This window comes from Orcinus orca, chromosome 11, assembly GCF_937001465.1.
Source record: "Orcinus orca chromosome 11, mOrcOrc1.1, whole genome shotgun sequence".
In the NCBI taxonomy this organism is placed as follows: domain Eukaryota; kingdom Metazoa; phylum Chordata; class Mammalia; order Artiodactyla; family Delphinidae; genus Orcinus; species Orcinus orca.
The window spans coordinates 84,956,689-84,977,645 of NC_064569.1; the positions used below are offsets into that span (position 1 = coordinate 84,956,689).

Genomic DNA, 20,957 nt, shown 5'->3' on the forward strand with positions numbered 1-20,957 from the left:
GCGCCAAGAAGCTACTGGAGGATGTGCTCCAGCAAAATGAGGGAGTAAAGCCAGAAAGAGGAAGAGATGGGAACCAGGAAACAGGGAAAGTAGCAAATGGAAGTCCCAGAATGAACAATCAGAGTAGATGAGAGCAGGAGGAGGTAGTCAAAATAAAAAGTAACTGAGACATTATGTAATACACTTGAATTGTGAGGAAATAAATAGATGCTGGATATCTGTGATGGAACATTAAGGAAAAAACTAGAGATACCTAACTAGAAAACTAAGCAAATAAAAAAGAGGTTATTATTAAACCTAAAAACCAAGCACTGTAAAAGAAAACGATCTCAGTGCACTACGTGGCTTAAGAACGAACAAGACCTACAGAGTCATAACGCAAACGGTGAAACAATCACAGAGCGATCTCAACAGGGTTAGGAGGATGAGGCTGCAGAAGGGGGTGCGTGCGCAGGAGAGCCAAACCCTCAGCCCTCGCAGCAGGGACAATGTCCAGAACTAATAAATTAGGAAACAGAAGCGTAAGCACATTTAGAAACAGAAAGACAAATACCAAATATATACATAAATACAAACCACACTCCTAAATCCCACCCACAAATTTAAGAATTAGAAAAGGCAAAACCCTTCATTTCAAAGTTACAAAGATGTCTCACTGAGCTCAGTACTTCTACTAATTCTATCAATAATAAACAGGAGGGCTTCCCTGGTGGCGCAGCGGTTGAGAGTCCGCCTGCCGATGCAGGGGACACAGGTTCATGCCCCGGTTTGGGAAGATCCCACATGCCGCGGAGCGGCTGGGCCCGTGAACCATGGCCGCTGGGCCTGCGCGTCCGGAGCCTGTGCTCCGCAACGGGAGAGGCCACAACAGTGAGAGGCCCGCGTACCGCAAAAAATAAATAAATAAATAAACAGGAGGAAAAGAGTCTTAATATCCAAACTACTCAATTACCATGGTGGGAACAACAACCTGCCCCCACCATCCCTCCCCATCCACACCTCCTCTGCAGGACCCTCACTCAGGTGGCCACCATCGCCTTTGGAGAGTCCGTCCTCCCCAGAGTCCTCCAAAGTGCTCCATAATGGCTGAGCACATGTCCATCATCACCTGGGTCACCGTGGACTGCACTCATTGGTCTACCTGTGTGGCTTCCAACCTACGTACCGAGCTCCTTGAAGACATCCTCGCAAGCCAAACCATTAGCATCTAACATGGTAGTGGCCTGATCAATGTTCCTGAATGAGGGAGGGAGTGGGGGAATGAGTGAATGGTTCCCAGATACACACACTGCAGCCCTCCCATCACTAAACACTCAGGGGGTCTTGAAACCCAAAGCCACATGGTTCCTTCGGGTACATTAAATTTACTTCCTCTCACTCTTACCTGTAAACAGTTCCCAGCTGTATGTAATGAAAAGCATCGATCTTCATCAAGACCGCCTTCAAAAACACAAGCACACACACAGGTAAATGATGAACAAGAATTTGCATATTTAATGAAAATGCCAGGTGTCATGATAAATCCTATCAACATCAAGTTGTCTTAAACAAAGAAGCATCCTGTATGTTTCTGAAAGCTTTGCTTGCCGAGTTCCTCATTAAGGAAACGGCCTGTCTGCAAAAAAAGATATGACAACCACCTTGTCCTCATTATGTTGAAAATGAATGACTATTGGAAATAAACAAGTATCTCCCAGTGGCTAAATGCATTCGTGCTCTTCCAGTACAGTCTCTTGAAAAAGACTTCATCCAAAGATGTTTTGGATAATTTAGTTCTTCAGCCCCAAAGAACAAAATTTAAAATCAATTTACACGTTCAGCAAAGAAAAGCATCAAGAGTACATTTGACTCCCGAGCATGTGTAACTGTAAAAAAGGATGAGAATTCAACCTACCCGCTGCACGTCATAATGCAGTCCACGGATTGCAAAGTTTGGGTCATACTCATACTTCCTGATTTCCACGGGATACTAAGAAGGAAGAAAGGAACCGGTTTTAGCTAGCGATGTACTAAGTTCAAGACAGCATCCACACTCGGCCCCTGTACGAAGGCTGAGACGGCTCGTGCACTTGGGTGGGAAGCTGGGGTCAGAAGGGACAGGCCACAGCTTGCCCTCTGCTTCCAGACCAAGCGCTGCCAGGCCACAGAGCACCCCTTCTGCCCTACTCCGTGTTTATCTGCCCACACACAGGTGAAGCCTCAGCCCCCCAGCTTCTTCAGCCCCCCGGCTTCCCTGGCCTTAACTCTTCCCTGTCCTCAGCTGCAGGGACCCCTCAGCCGTCGGTACAGCCTTCCTCCCACTCGGGCCAGAGACACCCTCTCTCAGCACCCGGCTCCCGGGTACAGCTCCAACCCTGGTTCAGAACACACGGCCTGGCTCCCCTGCTATTTCCTAATCATTAACCTGTCCCTCGTACTACACAAAAGTCCCAATCCCCTCCTTATCCACTGCACCCGGCATCCAAGTCCTTCCCTCTCTCCCGAGATCTCAGAATTGGAACACCAGTTACCTCACTGGTAGCACCGACGTACCGAGCACACTGTCTGCTGCTCTGCACAGCTGGCCCCACCATGCCCATTTGACAGATGGGACCTCAGAGTCTCCGGATGAAACAACCTGGCCTGGGCCACACAGCACGGAGCGTGGTGAGGCGGGGGGTCAGGCTCTCCCCACTGCCCCTGCCCTCAGAGCGTGCACCTGTGGGCCAGAATATCGACTTCTGAGACTAGGGAGGCTGTGTCCCCAGGATCTCCCAATCATGATGTGAACTGCTTACGTAAAAAACCTACACAACTGTCAACGGGCACAGGAAACCCCTCTACATGGCTGCACAGCTACCTCCCAGTGCACGGCCAGGGTCACGCATGTGCAAGAACATCTCCTGGAACCACCAGGCTGACCCTCATGCGGCAAGTTTCCCGGCCAAGCTGCACAAAGCGCTGAGTCAAATGTCACATTCGGGCTCATTTATCTAACACCTGCCACGTGTGCCAAGGAATCGCTCAGTGCTATTTCCCTCCTGCGCAGAAGGGTATAGAAACAAAGTTCTCCAAAATCCACACGAAACATGAAGCCAAGGCAAAAGGACCTGCATCAGGCGACTCTACACCGAGCACTATACACTCTCACTTAACGGTGGAATCCAATGAACACGTCAAGTATTTACTGAGCGCGTACTTTGTGCCAGGGCCTAGGAGTGCGGCAGTGAACAAAACTGACACTGTCAGGACTTCCCTGGCGGACCAGTGGTTAAGACTCCACGTTTCCACTGCAGGGGGCCCGGGTTCGATCCCTGGTTGGAGAACTAAGATCCCGCATGCCACGGGGCGCAGCTGAAAAAACCAAAAAAAACAACTGACACCACCTCTGCCCCTAAGAAGTTTCCATTCTGTGGTGGGCAGGCGAACCATAAACATACCAACACATGGTACAGTGCCTCATAGTGATAAGTACTACAGAAAGAATGCAGTACAAGGGTTCAGAGATCTAGGGGAAAAAAAAAAAATGCGGAGCATGGCTTCGGGTTGCCCGGAGTCAGGCAGGAGGTCCCACCAGAGGAACTGGCAGGTGCAAAGGCCCGAAGGTAGGAGCGTGTTTGGCGGTTCAAGGAGCAGCGAGGCAGCTGGAGCAGAGCGAGGGCAGGGGGAGAGGAGAGGAGGCTGGTGAGGAAGCCTGGAGCCCAGGAGCACTAGAGGCCTCTGCTGTCACTCCAAGTGTGATGGGAAGGCTCGAGGGGGCCTTGGGTCCAGGACCGAGATGACTAACGTCTGAAGGTTCACTCTCGCTGCCGAATGGAGAACAGACGAAGGGGCAAGAACAGAAGCCAGGGGACCAGTCAGGGGGCTACCGCACCATCGGGCGGGAGGTGATGGCGGCTTGGACCAGGGTGCAGGCAGCGGGGGAGGGGAGAAGTGGATAGAGGCAGGCAGGACATATTCTGAAGGAGTGAAAAGAGAGCTCACGGCTGTAGAGACTGACTTCCTCCCAAACGGTACAGTATGCGAAGGGAGATAAGAGTAATTTTGTAGTGGAGAGACCTGGTAAACACTGCCTCAGCCGGATGGTCAAGGCCAGCGTCGCCGGTAGTGAGTCACGTTGCGAGGATGTGATGAGAATGGAACTCTACCTCCATGGTCTTCCTCCCCAAATCCACAAGCCCAGTCTAACCATGAGGAAACAGGGGACAACGCCCAAGAGAAGGGCATGCTAAAATGTACTGACCAGGACTCTTCACAACCATCAAAGTCATCGACGGGTCACCAAAAATAAGGAACTTGTAAGAAACTGTCAGAGCCAAGAGAAGCCTAAGGAGACGTGACACCTAAATGCAATGTGGTGTCCTGGACGGGATCCTAGACCAGGAAAAGGACGTGAGGTAAAAACTAAGGAAACCTGAAGCAAGTACAGACTTTCATCAATAACAATTCATTAATATCAGTTCCTCAGCTGTGATAAATGCATCGAGTAATGTAAAATGTTAACATTAGGGGAAACCAGTCATGGGGTGTACTCTCTGTATTACCTTTGCAACTTTTCTGTAACCCTAATACTCTTCTAAAAGGAAAAGTTTATTATAAAAAAGAGACAGCATGTGCTGAGAGATCAGAGGGGGAGCAGAGGCGAACTGAGGAGCAGAGGCTGGCGTTAGGCTTTGGATTTGAAAAACCGGGTGAACGTCGGTAACCATTAATAATCAGGAACACTGATGAGGGTGCAAATCTGGGAAGTGAAATTAAGAACTCTTCTAACACTGTCCTTCTATCCCTTGGGGCAGACGTACCGAATGAAAATATAGATACAGTTATTACCCAACATTTATTTCAATTTTTGTAAAAACTTATTCTCGTGAAAAAAAAAGAGAAAGGGTAATTACGAAAGGGATATTTACATTTGCTTTTGGGGAAGACGCTCTATTACTATGCGTCTCGAAAGCAGATGTCTTTCATCTCCACAAGTACTTTTAGCCTTTGGCAGGAAAAAATGGCACCAAACTCAATGCTTCCAACAGCATCTTGGAAGAATTATTTTCCAATCCAAAACAAGAGAAAAACCTGCATTAGCATAACTGCCTCTATTAATATGCTTGATATAATTAGTGTTAGGACATAGTTCTTTTATCAAAGCAACAAACAGACATAATGGGAATGAAATATCTTAAATCTAGAGGCTTTTCTAATCATAATGATTGTACATTTTTCCCATCTCTTTCATCTCCCTTTTCTCTCCAAAGTTCATAAATTTTTAATCTTCATGAATATTTTATTTTCATATGAACAACAAACCCACAGGGTAAAAGAAAAGGTGTTATTAATCCCACAAAAGGCAACGTGAACAAACAAGAGAGCATCTCTGCCTTGGAAATACACAAATCTAAGTTCAAATTCTGGTTCTGCCTCCAGTGGTCTTGTGGCCTTGAACTACAAGCTGAACTCCGTAAGCCTCTGTAATACAGAGTGAATATCCATTTGCAGGGCTGTCACGCAGATCAGAAATAATAGTAGTAATAGCTAACCTGTACTGAGTGTATTCTATGTGCCAGGCATTTTACAGAAATTAACTCCTTTAATTATCACAATAACATGTGAGAAAAGTACTGTGCCCATTTCACAGAGGAGGAAACTGAGGCTCAGAGACATTAGGTCAGTTACTCCAGATTACCTAAGAAATAAGTGGTAAAAGCCAGGATTCAAACTCCAGCAGTCAGGCTCCAGAACCCGTGCTTTCGGCACTAAGCAGACCACCAACAGTTGGTGTGTTAGTATAATGACCTTCGTTTTGTAAGTGGCATCAGTCACAGCAAACGTTGCAGATGACCTGGGATTAGAATGCCAGCACCAGTGCAAGAGCCCTTCCGCTCGCTCTCCAATGGGGTGGTGGGGAGATGGGATAAGCCGACATACAGGAGGGCAAGAGCAGACCACCTTGCCCTTATCCTGCTTCCATCCTCAAAGTGAAGGGAAAGGACCGTGGGTTAGACCGAAGAGAAGAGAGTCTCTTGAACAAATGGAGAAATGCAGCTGGATGGCAAGTGGCTAGATGGGTTTACATCTGATCAAGTGGCCATAACTAAAGAAAGCTCGGTGGCTGAAGGGAATGTTATTTTTGGCAAGTACCATTTCTGCATTTTGAATAAGGACAAATGAGTTCCCTATTAAATCCACTGATAACCAAAAGCTGAGGGGATCAGGAAATACACTGCACCAAACGGTGAGGATCCAAACAGCATTTATAAAGGTACGACACGCAGAACCAGGAAGGTGATGGGCTCCCTCTGCTGCACACTGGTCAGACCCCACCTGCAGTAACATCTTCAGTTCAGAGCCTCACGTTTGAGAGGGATAAACCAGAGCACACACAAAGGACGGTGACCAAGACGACGAAAAGATGAGAAAAGACGCCATATGAGAATGGTTGGAAAAACTAAGAATGATCCAACAGGTAAAAGAAGTCTTAGAGGGCATAATGGTCCCTATTACACCCAGCCCATTACTCAAATAGTCAAGTATAAAGCATCAGTTTTCATGATTTATGTTTCTAGGTTACTCACACCCAACCTCCCCCACCCCCAGCCCACCTCTGTGGATAAACTCCTTCCAGATTCCACTGAAATGTCACCTCCTTCGTTGTTTCCCCAATTCCCTCGGGCAGAGAAAGTCGTTCCAACAATCCTCTGCACACGCCTAGCTCTCTGTTCAGATGTCTGTAGGGCTCCACCAGGCAGAGGCTTCATAATTTACCTGCCTACAGGATGGACTCCCCCACTAGACTGTTGGTTCTCCAAGGGCAGCACCTGTATCCTACTCACCTTCATCCTCCCTGCTTCTATGACAGAGCTTAGCACAGAAGAGGACTGAGTAAAGGGAGAATGAACGTGTGAAGGGATGAATGAAGAGGAGGGATCAGTGGTAAAAGCTGCAAGAAGGCAGAACTGTTCAACCCATGGAAGAATCTCCCCAAATTCAGAACACCTGCACCCCAGGCACACTCCTCGGGATGCTGTCAGGGGTTCTCAAAGGGGACTGGTCCAGACGACCTCTGAGGATGCTTCTCATCCTGGTTCCTGAAACATGTACTCAAACTAGACTAGAGAAAACCACGTTTGGTTTTGAGTGTTTTTCTTCCTTCCTTATTATAAGCTTTCAACAACACTACACATCAAAAGACAGTCAAATATTCTTTAAGAACGCGATTCCGTTCAGTGATGAGAGGAAAACATTGCCCATGATTTCAAGAATTCCTTCCAACCAGAACTCAACAGTCTGCCGCTGCATCAGGCTTTGGGAGAACCTATGTCACTGCTCCATGAGAAAGGAGAGGGCAAACGTCCGCGGCTGAATCTCCACTAATGAGTAACTTGGGACAGTCTCTTTGTCAGAGACATCTAAAGATTCTTTATTAAACAAACAACTATCTTCCAGGTACAGAGTTTCAGTTACACAAGATAAATGAGTTCTGGAGATCTATTATATAGCATAGTACCTATAGCTAACAATATTGTATACCCAAAATTTGCTAAGTGGGTAGATCATATGTTAAGCGTTCTTACCACACACACACACACACACACACACACACACACACAAATAACAATAATGATAATAAAGGGGGCAGGAGGAAACTTTGGGAGGCGATGGATAGTTTATGACCTTGATGATGTTTCACACACTTATCCTGAACCTCAGTGAGTTACATACATTAAATACATATAGCCTTTCACGTGTCAATCATACCTCAATAAAGTGGTTTTTTAAAAAAACTCTCTTCCAGATGGAGTCATTTGGAACGGAACCAAATCTACTCATTCATTCAGCAACAATTTACTAAGGGATGTCTATGGTACCATGCACGAGGCCAGGTCAGCTCACTGCTAGTCTTCAAACGCCAAAGGGGAAGGGGAGGAGGTCTGTGATGTCCCCATGCTCTTACCCTGTGTTCGTTGATGAGAAGGTCCCGAGCGGCATTAAATATCAGTGTGTGGAGGTGCTTGGAATAAAACACCAAGGTGTAATCATAATCAAAGCCATAGATTTCAATGTCCGACAGGCTCATCTCATTGTTTGAGAAGATGGCATCTGGATTCAACAAGTTGCTCATAATTGAAGGAACCAATTCTAGAAGTAAAGGGAAAAAATACATTATACCCTATGATAAATAAAGGTTAGTATGATTTCGAAACAAAATGAGTAAATTAAAGTGCAAGTGGGATTAGCCTTCCCTGGAAAACATTAAGCTTAGTGAAAGAAGCCAGTCGCAAAGGGCCACATATTGTATGCTTCCATTTATATGATATGTCTAGACTAGGCAAATCCAGAGTCAGAAAGTATCAATAGACTGGTGGTTGCCTAGAACTGGCGGATGGGGAGAAAGGGAATGACTGCTAATGGGCATAGAATTTCTTTTGGGGGTGATGCAAATGTTCTAAAATTGATTGTGGTGATGCTGAACAGCTGTTTTGATTACACTAAAGCCCACTGAATGGGAAACTTTAAGTGGGTGAATTGTATGGTATGTACATAACATCCTAATAAGACTGTTATAAAAAAAAATTTGCTTCGACATCACGAAAAGATTTGTTTTTGTTTAAAAAAGAATACATGCCAGTTAGAGATTTTAGAAGATAGAGAAACATGTAGATAATTAAATATCACCCACTGTAACATCACCCAGAAAAAAACTATTAACATTTCCTGTATTTGCTGCCCATATTGTTCTGTGTACGTAGTCTACATAGTTGACCTCACACGATATACACAGCTTTGTGCTCCACTCTAAATTTAATATCCTATCATAATGTGTTCTATCATTACAGACTTTCTAAGAATATAAATTTAAATCATTATATAGGGCTTCCCTGGTGGCACCGTGGTTAAGAATCCACCTGCCAATGCCGGGGACGTGGGTTTGAGCCATGGTCCGGGAAGATCCCACATGCCGTGGAGCAACTGAGCCCGTGCACCACAACTACCGAGCCTGCACTCTAGAGCCCGCAAGCCACAACTACTGAGCCCACGTGCCTAGAGCCCGTGTTCCACAAGAGAAGCCACCGCAATGAGAAGCCCGTGCACCGCAACGAAGAGTAGCCCCCGCTCGCCGCAACTAGAGAAAGCCCATGCACAGCAACGAAGACCCGACGCCGCCAAAAATAAATAAATAAACTAATTTTTTTTAAAAACCCATTATGTAAGATTCTGGTATATTGTGCCACATCAACCTTTTACTCTATGTTACACACTTAGGTATTTTTCCTGTTTAAAAAAAACAGCATTAAGTACCTTCAGATGTTCATCTTTGCCTTTCAGATGATTTGTTAGAAATGTGATTATCCCCAGGATACCATCAGGGTCCCCTGGATCCTATGTTAGTTTTGAGCTTCTTTTTTGAGCAGTTCTGACTATTTGTGAGGATTGCTATTTTCATGATCTTTATTCTTTCTTGGAGGTTTTCCAAAAACTCATCCTACCTTACAACTTCCATGAGCCCACTGGATCCTTTTAAAAATCTAAGATGCAGTATGGGAGGTTAGTGACCTTAGTTTCCAACATCTTGAAACATTTTGCTATTTTATCATTGCAGGCATTATTTCATCATTATCTAGCAATTATTCTCACCTATGATTTTAAAAAAAGACTAAATAAAGAAAGCAGGGTATGACAGGAGATTGCCCAAGATGTTGCAATAGTGAAGCAAATCATCGCTACGTCATCCTTCAGCTTCCTCATTGCCCTGCCCGAACTATCACATCATTTTCAGAAAGGTATATCAAAGAAGTCTGAAGATACCATCTCTGCAGTCATTTTTTTAGCTTTCATGGAACACAGTTGAGAATTCATAATTTTCTATTTTCCAGCATAAAACTGACAGAAGAAGACATTTCACAATTATTAGATGAGTCAGAAGATAAATGCAAAGGGACAGAAAGCAGCTCTCTAGAGTCAGGTAATGACAGAGATTGCACAATATATTTCTAAAGACAAAAAGGAAGTACGATATTCTCATCCAGTCATTTCACAGGTAGTCATTTAACACAAAGAATCTCATCGTGCAACATTTTGCAACAAGAACACAGACCGTCCCATTTTGCTAAGAGGATATGTAACAGCATTCTCTCACCTTTTATGATGTTTGTGCACCAAAATTTACCTGAAACAACTCATCAGTAAACGAATGCTGAAGGCAGGTGACTTCCTGGAGATATAGGTACAAAACCACCTGTAACGCACGCACACGAAAAGTGAACTGTCCACATCTTACTACTAAAATTGAACTATCTGTACTTTACCACTCTTCACGTTACTAAGGGCCACCTCCTGGCTCTGTCGTAAGAGCTAATATTTATTAAGCACTTACCACGTACTATATGCTCAGAAGCGCTTTCTATCACCTCATTTAATCCTTACGACCTCATGAGGCGAAGGCTCTACTATCCCCACGTGATGTATGAGGACACTAGAAGCACACAGAAATTACACAATTGCTGAAGGACACACAACCACTAAACAGCAGAGCTGGGATCTGAACCTGGTAAGTCTGGCTTCAGAATCTGCGCTCTTAATGCTCTTCTCCAGGACTATGGGAATCAACAAGCATTTGAGAAGGGTGCACTTATTTTCGCAATACAATGGAGTCAATCCTTCCTCATTTCAATGCTTACCATAGAGTCTACAATGCTTCCTCCTTCCCTTCTGCTCACTTCTTTCTCACATTATCCACCTCTCAGGGGCCACCTGAAATACCCAAAAAGTACTGCTTTCACAGGGTGACAACTCCAATCGGGGCACCGTGCCAGCCACAATGACGTATTCTGAGCCTTTCAGAAGGCTCCTTATAGCTGTGGGGCTTGGATCCCTTTGAGAACCTGACAGAAGCCATAGAATCCTCTCCCCACAGAAAAACACAAATAAAATTTTGTGGAAAACTTCAGGAAGGTTGACCCCTGAAGCCTATTCATGGTCACCAGGTAAGATGCCAAGTTTCTCTCCCACTGACAACCTAGATATGACCAAGTCCACTGAAAATCCAAATAGCCAAGATTCACCAACAATTCCATTTCTTCTTAGTTCCCTTTGTCAAAATCAATGAGATGGTAACCTTGGCCTTTTTTTTTTTTTTTTTTTTTGCAACTAAGATCCATCTGAGGATAAGAAAGACAGTAACATTTCAAGAAACTTGAAGGCAGACAGTTCACAAGAATTAGTCCTCAGGAAGGGAGAAGCCAGTGGTCCTAAGCTCTTCAGCATCCAACACTGAAGACCATCTGGCCTTACATCATCAACGGGCCACCGCAGAGGATGTCATTTTCCAAATAGGACCACATGGCATTGTCTGTACGAAGTGAAGCGGGATCGTTTACAGAGTGACCAAAAGCTCTTCTTTCACAAATGACCTTTCCAAGGAAGCTCTCATGGCCTGTTGACCTTAGAAGTTTCTATTTAGAAAGGTGCTGACAGTGAAGTCTACGTCCCTTTCTGCTACCTGAGAAGAAGTTGTGAAGCCCTCAAGAAACACGACTGTGCTGGAACATGGTGCTGACAGCACATCTCCAGAAGCTGCCCAGCAGCGTACTCCCCACTGGAGGGAAAGCTCAAGGTGTATCAATCACGTGAACATCATCACCGGAAAGCTTGCATGTTTAATTTGTCATCACTTGAAATAAACACAAGGAACACCAGCAGCTTAAAAGGATCTCAACATCCTACGCAATCACTTCAAAAAAGTGCTAAGGATAAACGCGAGTCATTACAAGGCAAAAGGAAAGAACGCCAACCATTCAGGGAAATACGGTCTGTCTAAACTGAGGACTCCAAGTATAAACAGAAGGGCCCTTGACTAGTCAGTTATGTACTTCCCCAAAGCAGACACAAGAGTGGGTACAAATTTAGAGAGCGAATTCCTCTTGCTCCTAACGGATGATGACAGCAAGACTACACAACGAGGACAAAGACATGGAGAGACAGCTCTGCCGCTCTGCCCAAAGCTCCGACCAGAGCTGGGTTCCACGGCGGCCACCCTGAGCTGGGGGGTGAGCGCCTTTCCTGGGATCAGGCGGCAGACTGGGCGCCCCCTGCACTCGCACCAGCTTCCGGTTACCTGCTCATCCCACAGAGCACTAGGACACGCAGTGGACCCCTTACAGGAAACATCTGTAAGCTTCCTGGGGTTCTGTGCTTGCTTGTTTTTATTGTGGGAAAATACGCATAACACAAAATTTACCATCTTAACCATTTCAAGTGTACGGCGCAGTGGTATTAAGGTGATTCACACTGCTGTGCGACCATCCCCACCGTCCAGCTTCAGAACTCTTTCCATCCTGCGCAAGTGCAACTCCACACCCATTCCATTAAACACCAGCTCCCCACTCCTCCTCCCCCAGGCCCTGGCAACCACCCTTCTATGTTCCGTCTCTAGGAATGGGACTCCTCTAGGTACCTCATGTAAGGAGAATCACACAGTATTGGTCTTCTGTGAGTGGCTCATTTTGTTTAGCAGAGCATCTTCAACATTCATTCATGTTGGAGCACGTGTCAGAAGCTCACTCCTTCTAAAGGCTAAAGAATATTCCACTGCATGTATATCCACATTTTGTTTATCCATTCATCTGTGATGACACATGGACACTTGGGTTGCTCTCACCTGTTGGCTATTGTGAATAAAACTGCTATGCACGTGGATGGACAAATACCTCTTTGAGGCCCTGCTTTCACTTCTTCAGGGTATATATACCCAGAAGTGGACTTGCTAGATCATATAGTAACCTGATTTTTAATTTTTTTTTTTTTTTTTTTTTTTGCGGTACACGAGCCTCTCACTACTGTGGCCTCTCCCGTTGCAAAGCACAGGCTCCGGACGCGCAGGCTCAGCAGCCATGGCTCACGGGCCCAGCTGCTCTGCGGCACGTGGGATCTTCTCGGACCGGGGCACGAACCCGTGTCATCTGCATCGGCAGGCGGACTCTCAACCACTGCGCCACCAGGGAAGCCCCTGATTTTTAATTTTTTGAGGACCCACCATACTGTTTTCCATAGCCACTACACCATTTTCTGTTATGTTGGTTTTTCGGTGAGTTTGTTTTTGTTTTTGTAAGGTCACCACAGAAGAATTCCCTCCTTGCCTTAACTTTATCTTTACTTCTGAGTATGAATGAAATCAGAACTTAGGTATAGAAGTCAGACATTTTTCCACCTATTCAAGGAAAGATTTTTAAACCGTGTAAAGATCTGAGTTTGGGAAATACAATTTTTGATAAGTACTGTGTTCCCTGTAATGTTCAGAAATGCACAATGACTCTCCCTTAATAAAGGCCCCCAGACTAATGGAGCAGTGTGTGGGGACAGTGCCGAGTAGAAATCCATGGCCTGAGTCATGTCAAAAAATACTCCTAATGTCCTCAGAAAGGCAACATGACTGTCCCTCGGCCCTTGGGGACACCACACTGGGAAGCTCTAAAGGGATACATGCCCTACTCTCAGCACCGTCCCAGGAACAGGTCAGATAAAGTCAGGAGGAGAGGCATAAGGGATGAGTCAGACCAACTGAGGTCCTCGAGGGAGCCTGTGGTAGGCAGTGACTGTGGGCCCTGGGCATGTGTGCTACCCAGTGTGGCTGGGCCACCTCGTGCTGACTCACATTCTCTCCTTCCAGGCACATGGGGAAGATTACAACCCCCCCCCCTTCACCCCTAACCACCCCCAGTCCCGCTCTGGCCAGCTCTGGCCAACAGATTGTGGGCAGAAGTGACACGAGTCACTTCCAGACCAGAGCACACTCCCTCCCCTGCTGTATCAATCATGGACACATGTGCTATGGAGACACCACAAGATGGAGAAGCCTGGAAGGCTAAGCCACCACATTGAGGGCAGCTGCCCTGGAGAAGTGCCTGAGGCCCCAGGAAACTGCAGGAGTGAGAAATAAACTGTGGTTATAGCTGCTAATCCTAAACCGCTGAGATTTTTGGTGTCGCTTGTCACTGCAGCATAAGCTAGCCTAACCTGACTGACACACCTTCTGTTTCTCCAGTATGCTCAACTGCTCTGGGAAACCGCCCCTCCCTAACATTCAGGCTACGTGGTCCTGGCGAGGTTCTGTTCCTGACTCTGGGAGGAGATCATGTGACCCAAACCTGGCCAAAGAGAACCCCTGAATTCCCTCACCAACACGATTCATCTGGGGCAGGTACCTCCAGCCAATTATCCTCATATGTCCCCTGTAGCCACAGAGAACCAATGAGGCCAATCAAGGAAATTTCTGGATTTATAAGGGAATTTCAAGAAAGAGACATTCGTTTCTTCCAAACATGGACCTAAGAGGATATAAATCTGGAGATATGAAGGACCACCTCTAGCAACCTAAAAAAGAGGCCAGTGGGGAGGAGGGCAAGGTCAAGAGACGGAAAGAAGCCACCCAACGACATCAACTGAACTTGGATCAAGGCAAGCTTGAAGCTGGTACTACCTCTGGATTTTTCAACTGCACAAGCCCATAAAATATCTTTTCAATTTTTTGCTTAAATTAAATCAGTTTGACTCAGGCTTTTTTATTTTTATTGCTTGCAGCTGAAGCACTCCTAACTAAAAGTTCATTTCAAGGATATTCAGCCACTCAAAATTCTCACTGCCTACAAATTTCAACTTTTAACATGGCATCAAAGGCAGTCCCCACGCAGACTTCAGTCTGTCTTCCCAATCTTAAATCCTCCTTCATATGCCCTATTTTCAACAAGGTGGGCAATCTACTACTCTGTGTTCTCCAGAACATACTGTAATTGAATACTGATGAATAAAATTCACCTGGAATAGTCTATCTCTCTAACTAAATAAACACTGCTTAGCTATATGGAAAGGGTGTCAAGTAAGATGTTCCTTCACACTATGCTGCAAAACAAACACCATGTGAATCAAAGAGTTAAGTTTTATTTCTAAATATTAAAAAGGTGGGAAAATATAGACTACTATTTACTTCATCTCAGGATAGAACATAACTTTCCAAATGTAAAAGCAATAGAATAAATCAAAACAGAAAAATATCAACAGATTTACAATATAAAAATTTTAAACATCTGTGTATCAAAAAGTATCACAAATTTGGGGGGGAAGGGTTATATTAGACAAAAGTAAAAGATAAACAGCAAAGACTAATATCCTTAATGTAAAAAAAGAAAAAGCCAGGGCTTCCCTGGTGGCGCAGTGGTTGAGAGTCTGCCTGCCGATGCGGGGGACACAGGTTCGTGCCCCGGTCCGGGAAGATCCCACATGCCGCGGAGCGGAGCAGCTGGGCCCGTGAGCCATGGCCGCTGAGCCTGCGCGTCCGGAGCCTGTGCTCCACAACGGGAGGGGCCACAACAGTGAGAGGCCTGCGTACCGCAAAAAAAACCAGAAAAAGCCATACAAACCCAATAAACAAAAAGATAAAGACTATATCTCACAAGAAAGGAAATTAAATGGCTAATAAACGTTCAACCATTCCAATTATTTTTTAAAAAATCAAACTAAAACAATTAGACAGGGACTTCCCTGGTTGCACAGTGGTTAAGAATCCGCCTGCCAATGCAGGGGAAAATAGGTTCTATCCCTGGTCCGGGAAGATCCCACAAGCCATGGAGCAACTAAGCCCGTGCACCACAATTACTGAGCCTGTGCTTTAGAGCCCGCGAGCCACAACTACTGAGCCTGCACGCCACAACTACTGCAGCCCGCACGCCTAGACCCCATGCTCCGCAACAAGAGAAGCCACCGCGATGAGAAGCCCACGCACCGCAACGAAGAGTAGCCCCCACTCGCCGCAACTAGAGAAAAGCCCGCGTGCAGCAACAAAGACCCAATGCAGCCAAAAGCAAATAAATAAATAAATTCATTTCTTAAAAAACAAGACAATTAGACAGTTAAGAGTAGCTCTCTCTGAAAGGTGGGATTATCAATGGTTTTACTGTTTTTATTTAAGTTACACTTTTTTCTATTATAAGCTTGTGTCACTTGGCTAAGAAAAGTTAGACACCATTTTTCTCCAATGAGACTACAGTGGTGTCTTCGTTGCTGTTGTTGCTGTTATTTGTATGCGGTTTTCTTTGGGGGGTGGGGTTTCTACCCTTTTTGTTTTTAATGATAGAACATAGAGTGGGTGCTGGTGCTGGAAATGGGCAGCCTCACTCCTTGCTGCTTAATAAGAGTATAAATCAGTTCGAACTTTCCGGAAAGCAGGGTGGCAATAAGTACCAAGAGATGCAGATAAAGATTTATACCCAAAGATTTCACTGCAGTTAAATTAAAAAGCAAAACCTGGGTGAAAACATGCTCCATGTGGAGGCCCAAACATACACATCTCAGATATCTGAACTCAGGAACCAAACATGTTAACAGGAAAATGTTCAAACAGAAAAGCTGAAATGCACTTGAAAATCCTTGAAGTTCAATTTTTTGGTAATGGAAAAGCCACAGTCTCAGAGACATTAAGATGTCATTTTTCTTTAATTAAGTAGACTTTTTCTTTTTGGAATATGCCGTAGACATCAAGCTGTTCTCCTAGAAAAAGAATATAAAGATATGAAGCCCCTGAAGAAGAAAAGGAAGAAGAGAAAAATGGGAAAAAAACTTTTTCCCAGAGAATTTTAGAGCTTCAAAAAACAGAAGAAAAGCCTCCTTTTTGCCCCGTTTACAGTCAGCCCTCCATATCCTTGGGTTCCACATTCACGAATTCAACCAACTGCAGAATAAAAACATTCCCCCCCCCAAATTTTTTTCCAGAAAGTTCCAAAAAGTAAAACTTTCCCACATGCCAGCAACTATTTACACAGCCTTTACACTGTATTTACAACTATTCACACAGCATTTACATTTATTAAGTATTATAAGTAATCTAGAGATGATTTAATGTATATGGGAGGATATGCTTAGGTTCTAAGCAAATACTATGCCATTTTATATAAGGGACTTGAGCACCCGTGGATTTTGGTGTCCTCGGGGTCCTAGGAATGACTATACTACCACAAAGCCTTCATTGAATCTTCCCAGGTCTCAATGGACCAACAAGTTATCCTAGTGGCTAATAATTATGTGCATCTGCAATGTGCCAGGCACCATATGAAGCAATGTGAATGGACCCCACTTAGCATGAGACACTAGTTATTATCCCCACTTTACAGGAGAAAAATGAGGATGAGACAAGGTTACCAGCTCAAGGTCACATTTCTTAGCTCGTGACATATTTCTACATTCCTACATCAACAAAAGTTAGAGCAGATTTCAAATATTTATTTTCCCTAATTTGATCAAATCTTAACTTCTGCTTATATTTCATAACACTCCTATATTTCATGAATATTAATATTCAAAATATTTTATGAATTAGTTCATATTCACTTAACACAGATTCAAATTCTCTTTTTAAAGGTCACATGTAGATTGAAAACAAGGTTCAAAATTTCTTTTAGAAGTATACATACAGGGGCTTCCCTGGTGGAGCAGTGGTTAAGAATCCACCTGCCAAGGCACGGGACATGGGTTAAAGCCCTGGTCCAGGAAGATCCCACATGCCATGGAGCAACTAAGCCCATGTGCCACAACTACTGAGCCTGCACTCTAGAGCCCGCGAGCCATAACTACTGAGCCCTGTGCCACAACTACTGAAGCCTGCATGCCTAGAGCCCGTGCTCTGCAACAAGAGAAGCCACCGCAATGAGAAGCCCACACACCTCAACAAAGAGTAGCCCCAGCTCGCTGCAACCAGAGACAGCCCATGCAGCAATGAAGACCCAACGCAGCCAAAAATAAATAAATTTTTTTTTAAAAAAAGTATACATATAGACTGAAAATACATGAAAAATAAAAGTGTAGGGACCCGTATCTAAGGTGAAGCATTATTTACATCTCCCCGACTGTTTCCACAAGTGAACTCAAGATTCCACAGCCTAATTTTAAACCCTTAAACTTCTCATCTATAACTGTCAATTACAAAATAACAAGAAAAAGACAAACCCCACTATAGGCGATTTCTCTCTTAGCAAACTTCACCACGTTACAACTTCCTTCTGTGAAGTAACACTTGGGCAAAGGCCAGTCAGTTCTGCCACTGACAATTTCACATTCTCTGAAAAACGTGAATTTGTTTTGGCGCAACTGATATGTTAGGGAACAATCTGACCATAACACAAGTTTCACATGTATATTTAGACTTGTTTCGTGCCAACAAATGTTATTGGATATGATTATGTCCACATAATACTCTTTCTGCTGATAATTAGTTACAGTCAGGGAAAGAAAACTGAGGAGCAAGTGTGACTTGGGATCAGACAATTCATAAGAGCATATTACTATCAGACCTTACAGATTTTAATACAGCTCTTTTTATACAGATGGCCAATAGGCACACGAAAAGATGCTCAACATCGCTAAGTATTAGAGAAATGCAAATCAAAATTACAATGAGGTACTACCTTACATCAGTCAGAATGGCCATCATCAAAAAGTCTACAAATAATAAATGCTGGAGAGGGTGTGGAGAAAAGGGAACCCTCTTGCACTGTTGGTGGGAATGTAAATTGGTGCAGCCACTATGCAGAACAGTACAGAGGTTCCTTAAAAAACTAAAAATAGAATTACCATATGACCCAGCAATCCCACTCTTAGGCATATATCAGGAGAAAACCATAATTCAAACAGATACATGCACCCCAATGTTCACTGCAGCACTATTTACAATAGCCAAGACATGAAAAAAACCTAAAGGTCCATCAAGAGATGAGTGATAAAGATGTGGTACATATATACAAGGAAATGCTACTCAGCCATAAAAAAGAATGAAATAATGTCATCTGCAGCAACATGATGCAACTAGAGATGATCATACTAAGTGAAGTGAGTCAGACAAAGATAAATACCACTTATATGATATCACTTATATGAGGAATCTAAAATATGACACAAATGAACTTATCTATGAAACAGAAACAGACTCACACACATAGAGAACAGACCTCTGGTTGCCAAAGAGGGAGAGAGGTGGGGGAGGGATGGAGTGGGAGGCTGGGGTGAGCAGATGTAAGCAACTATACATAGAATGGATGAGCAACAAGGTCCTACTGTATAGCACAGGGAACCATATTCATTATCCTGTAATAAACCATGATGGAAAAGAACGTTGAAAAAAACAATGTGTGTGTGTGTATATATATAGAGAGAGAGAGATGGATATATAGATAGATAATTGAATCGCTTTGCTGTACAGCAGAAATTAACATAACATTGTAAAACAACTATACTTCAATTAAAAAGAATTTTTTACTAAAATAAAAGCAACTATTTTTAGCCAGAAACTGTTTTCCCCAGTATCTCCAAAACCCGTTCAGTTGTTACCCACTTTTACTTCTGCAACAGCCCAATGAAAGACGCCAAGATGAAACCAAGTATCTAAGGCATCCTATCCTTTTCTCCACGAAGGTGAACATCTATGGCGTTCCCTGCCCAGCACGCCCCAACCCTCAGATAAGCCATGACCCTTCCCCACCTCCAAACACACACATTCTGGGCTCTTCCAGGACACTGCCCCACCCCTCCAGCCACAGCTGTTCAGACTAGAACACCTGACTTGCACTGGGCCACTTCCAGGGTCCCACCTCAAGCCAGGATAAACCACAGTCCTTCCCTCATTGCTCTGTCTTTACTATATAGCTTTATTGAGGTACAAATGATACATAATAAATTGCACACAGAGCATACAGTCTGATGAGGTTCGACATACATACACACCTACAAAGCCATCATCAACATAAAGACAATAAGCGTACATCTAACATCTCCAAACATTTCCTCACATCTTTTTTGAATCCCACCTCTCCCTCAGTCCCTCGATCCCCACCCATCCCCAGGCAACCGCTGTTCTTCTTTCAGTCAGATTCTTTTGCATTTTCTAGAACTTTATATAAATGGGAATCATACAATGTGTAATATGTTTGTACATTGATTTTCCCACTTACTAAACCCTCAGGAATTTTTTCAATAAGCACCCACCATGTGCCAGACACTGTACAGAGGCTTGTATAGGGATTATCAAAAAATAATAATAATAAAGCAAAGGCAGGCAGTGGGGAAGACCAAGAAATAAGAGGAACTTAACACCGGGCTGGGCGGAAGTCATTCTACTGCGTTTATTCATCTCAAACGAAGCTTTCATTTTTCCCAGACTTTAGATATTTTGCGCTGTCTCCAGGGAAAAGCAATCCGTGACAAATAGAATTAGTCATCCAAATAATTAATAATACACGTGACATTTATACTACTCCCACTAAAAGTTAAACTTCTATCTTATTACTTTGTAATATCTGTAATTCTGACTGCTGCATAGAAATCCATCAGGCTTCCTAAAGTTCCAAACATAAAATTATATGCACCTGCACTTGAAATAAAATTATATACAGTAATGGTTTAATGACACCCTAATCTTAAGTCATTTTAATAAAAAGCAAACAACTGTTCAAAAGAAAAGTACATTTGTTTCAAGGGAAAATCTTAGAAAATTTAGTCATATCAAAAGATCAAATACTAGGCAAAACTATCACAATTTTTCATCAAAGCATAGAGGAAATAGAGAAGAATAAATATCAGTGCCTTCCATATGCCATGCACTGCTTCCCTCCACTTTGAACCAGTAGAACCACATGTGGCCTCCTGTGGTCAGGACCAAGTACCAACAAGGGATATCAACAAACACGAGTGAATGTAAAAGCGAGCTTCCAAAAATAATGAAGTCAAAGGGGAGAGCTGGGATGACACACCGTCACCATCTTCTTGGAATTACCTACTCTGTGACTCAGGCCATCCAAAATAAAAACTGGCAGTCTTGTGATCACATGGCAAACTCAAGCAGATGCCAGGTGGCCACTAGCAAGGGCTATGGAAAAGGGATTCCTTCTCCAAGCAGAGGACTGGACTCCATGACCTCTAGCGGCCCCTCTGATTCTCCATTTTAGGAA

At 44.0% G+C, this 20,957-nt stretch overlaps 1 protein-coding gene across 3 annotated transcripts in view; it reads right to left on the reverse strand.

Annotated features, from left to right (window-relative positions):
* Nucleotides 1-20,957, reverse strand: part of NT5DC3 (5'-nucleotidase domain containing 3) — a 55,525-nt gene that overhangs the window by 29,179 nt on the left and 5,389 nt on the right. For 2 of the 3 annotated variants that reach the window (XM_049694724.1, XM_004269449.4), the window contains exons 2-4: nucleotides 7,928-8,112; nucleotides 1,895-1,969; nucleotides 1,385-1,440 (exon numbers count right to left, since the gene is read on the reverse strand). In XM_049694724.1, the coding sequence (XP_049550681.1) occupies nucleotides 1,385-1,440; nucleotides 1,895-1,969; nucleotides 7,928-8,112 (316 nt within the window). Of the gene's footprint in view, nucleotides 1-1,384; nucleotides 1,441-1,894; nucleotides 1,970-2,510; nucleotides 2,699-7,927; nucleotides 8,113-20,957 lie in introns of those variants that run through there. The other variant, XM_049694725.1, reaches the window with a different exon arrangement.